General features: G+C 34.1%; 1 protein-coding gene across 2 annotated transcripts; it reads right to left on the reverse strand.

Moving 5' to 3' along the window:
• Positions 1–238: 238 nt before the first annotated feature.
• LOC120609711 (short coiled-coil protein-like) lies at positions 239–839 on the reverse strand. Of its 2 annotated transcripts, XM_039872441.1 has the most exons (2): positions 794–814; positions 566–709 (listed from the first exon to the last, which is right to left on the reverse strand). In XM_039872441.1, exons 1-2 carry the CDS (start codon positions 812–814, stop codon positions 566–568), a joined length of 165 nt encoding a protein of 54 aa, XP_039728375.1. The 2 variants fall into 2 exon arrangements, with proteins under 2 accessions (XP_039728374.1, XP_039728375.1); XM_039872440.1 differs by having other exon boundaries at positions 239–839.
• Between the last annotated feature and the right edge of the window lie 1,407 nt (positions 840–2,246).

Here is a 2,246-nt window from a genome sequence, read left to right on the forward strand (position 1 = left end):
CTAACTGAAAAAATATCTTATTTTGGTTAAGTTTCAATAATTAGAGTTCAGGTTACTCTCCAGATGATTAACTACTGAAATTACTATTACAAATGGGAAACCAATTTTTTCCTTTGGGAGAAGGGAAATGGGAAAGAAGAAGCAAATGGAGAAGAGGCACAAGATGGTGGACAGAGTACATAAAACTGTGCATTTAGTACATGATTTTGGTCACTTTCACAACCTGATGATTATTTTCTTGTATCTCCTAACTATGCCTAGAATAAAAGACAGTGCTAAATCTATAAATCAAAGCAACCTTGATAAAACATTATCAAATTTCATAAATATATGCATTTCTAATTATAAAGTCTCTACAATACATTTTCACATTTTCATAGACTAACATAATACACAAACTTATGGAAGTCTTCTGTTATGCTCTAAATTTTGCCTAGATCTGACATTATCATGATAAACAGTAAATGAAGTCACGAACAAAAGTACTTTAACTCCTGGAATCTATCCAACATTTAAAGAAAAAAAGATCAGCAGCGACTCCATAGACAGAAGGGACAGCTATCCCTTACTTTCTTTTGCTTTTTGTGTCAGTCGTTTGAAAAACACTAGAGGCTGACACGAGGTTTTCTATATATTGTCCAAGAACTTGGTTTTCTGATTTTAGCTTCAGATTTACTTCCTTAACTGCATCTCCTCTTACAGAGAGATCTTCAAGTGTGTGTTGGAGTTCCAACACTTGATTAATAAGTCGTGTTTTCTCCTCCAGTTCCACCTGATTTTCAGCATCAACTGGATCCATGTCAGCATTCATCATCTTCGGTAACAAACTTTTGGGCTTTGGATACTAGTGTGCCACTGGGTGCGCTGGGAAGGGGAAGGATCTATTTTTATATTTTTAAATGTAGTTTTGTATTAAACCCCATAGTATGGAATTATCCTTGTCCTCACATTATTATTATGAAAATTCCATGACACTTGTCATTTTGGATTAATTTTCAAATAATATTTGAAAGCTTTATGGTACACAAATGTTAATCTAGAGGTATGTGTAGGGGCTAAAAAAATCATTTTCCTCCCACCTTCTAAGTTCTTCTAGCTGGGTTAAAATTAAATGTCCAAAGTTTACTATATGCATGCACATTTGGGAGTGCCATAAGAATGACACTCCCAAAGAGGCATTGGGCAGTTGAGGTTTATATGGAGAAAGGAGAGAGCAGGGCAGGTGTCTGGGATTTTGAGAGAGAGATAGGCATTTCACAGGTAGCCAAAACACATAGAAACACATGGTAAACAAATTCCTGATAGGCAACTCAGAAACAAAGGACACAGAAGGGAATCTAACTAACAGGACTCTGCGTGGATCCTCCCTATCTAATGCTAAGGTGAATATGCTAACAACCCTTCCTGGAGCGGCCTTTCTATCTTAATCTCTTAGGTAAAGAAAGGGAGGGTCATAGTTTCTTTTGGAGTCTTTTGTTTCTTAATAACCAGCTTAAAATCACTATCCTAGAAGGCACATTTGGGGGAGGCAAAACTTTGGTCCCCTTCATATGCAAAAAAGAATGGCTTAATAATGCAAAAAGAAAGTGTATGAATTGTTTACTCTCCTCATTTCAAATCTGTCTTCACCAGTAGTAAAATAGGGATGATATCATAGCTTATCTTATATATATTGAAGGTAATAGTCCATGATTATTACTGACATTCATTTAAACTATGTAGCAAAATTTAATGATGCCTATGGAAATAGTGGCTCAGGTGACTTAGTCATCATGTGTGTGATGGTAAAAGTAAGGGTTAAGAACAGCTTTTCTAACTGCTCCTTACATTGGTAATTATAAAATACAATTTCTTATTAATTCTCCAAAGCTAATGTCTCTTAAAATTATGTCTCACCAATTATTTCTAGGTGGAAAATTTCAGACATAACCTGTTTATAAAAGTATGTTTTGAATTCTTCAGATACTGTTCTTTGCACAAACTGTTTATTGAGTAAAAACTTTTCTCAAAATTGAAAGCTAGATTAAATATAGCACATTCTTACAGAACTATATGAGGCTGTGCTTTTCATTCTTTTTTTTTAGTTGGATAGTTTTAATTTAAAAATTAAATCACTAAAAATGAAATGAACTGAGTTCACAAAATATATAATGTAATTATTTTAGATATTAGCAATTGTCTGTGTCTATGAATTATCTACTCTCATCACATTGTGTACCTGACCACCCTATCTGACTCTGCCATTG

This window comes from Pteropus medius, unplaced genomic scaffold, assembly GCF_902729225.1.
Source record: "Pteropus medius unplaced genomic scaffold, Ma_sr-lr_union100, whole genome shotgun sequence".
Lineage (NCBI taxonomy): Eukaryota > Metazoa > Chordata > Mammalia > Chiroptera > Pteropodidae > Pteropus > Pteropus medius.

Coding starts and splice junctions, on each gene's coding strand:
- LOC120609711 (XM_039872440.1), bottom strand. CDS start 814: ATGATGAATGCTGACATGGATCCAGTTGATGCTGAAAATCAGGTGGAA.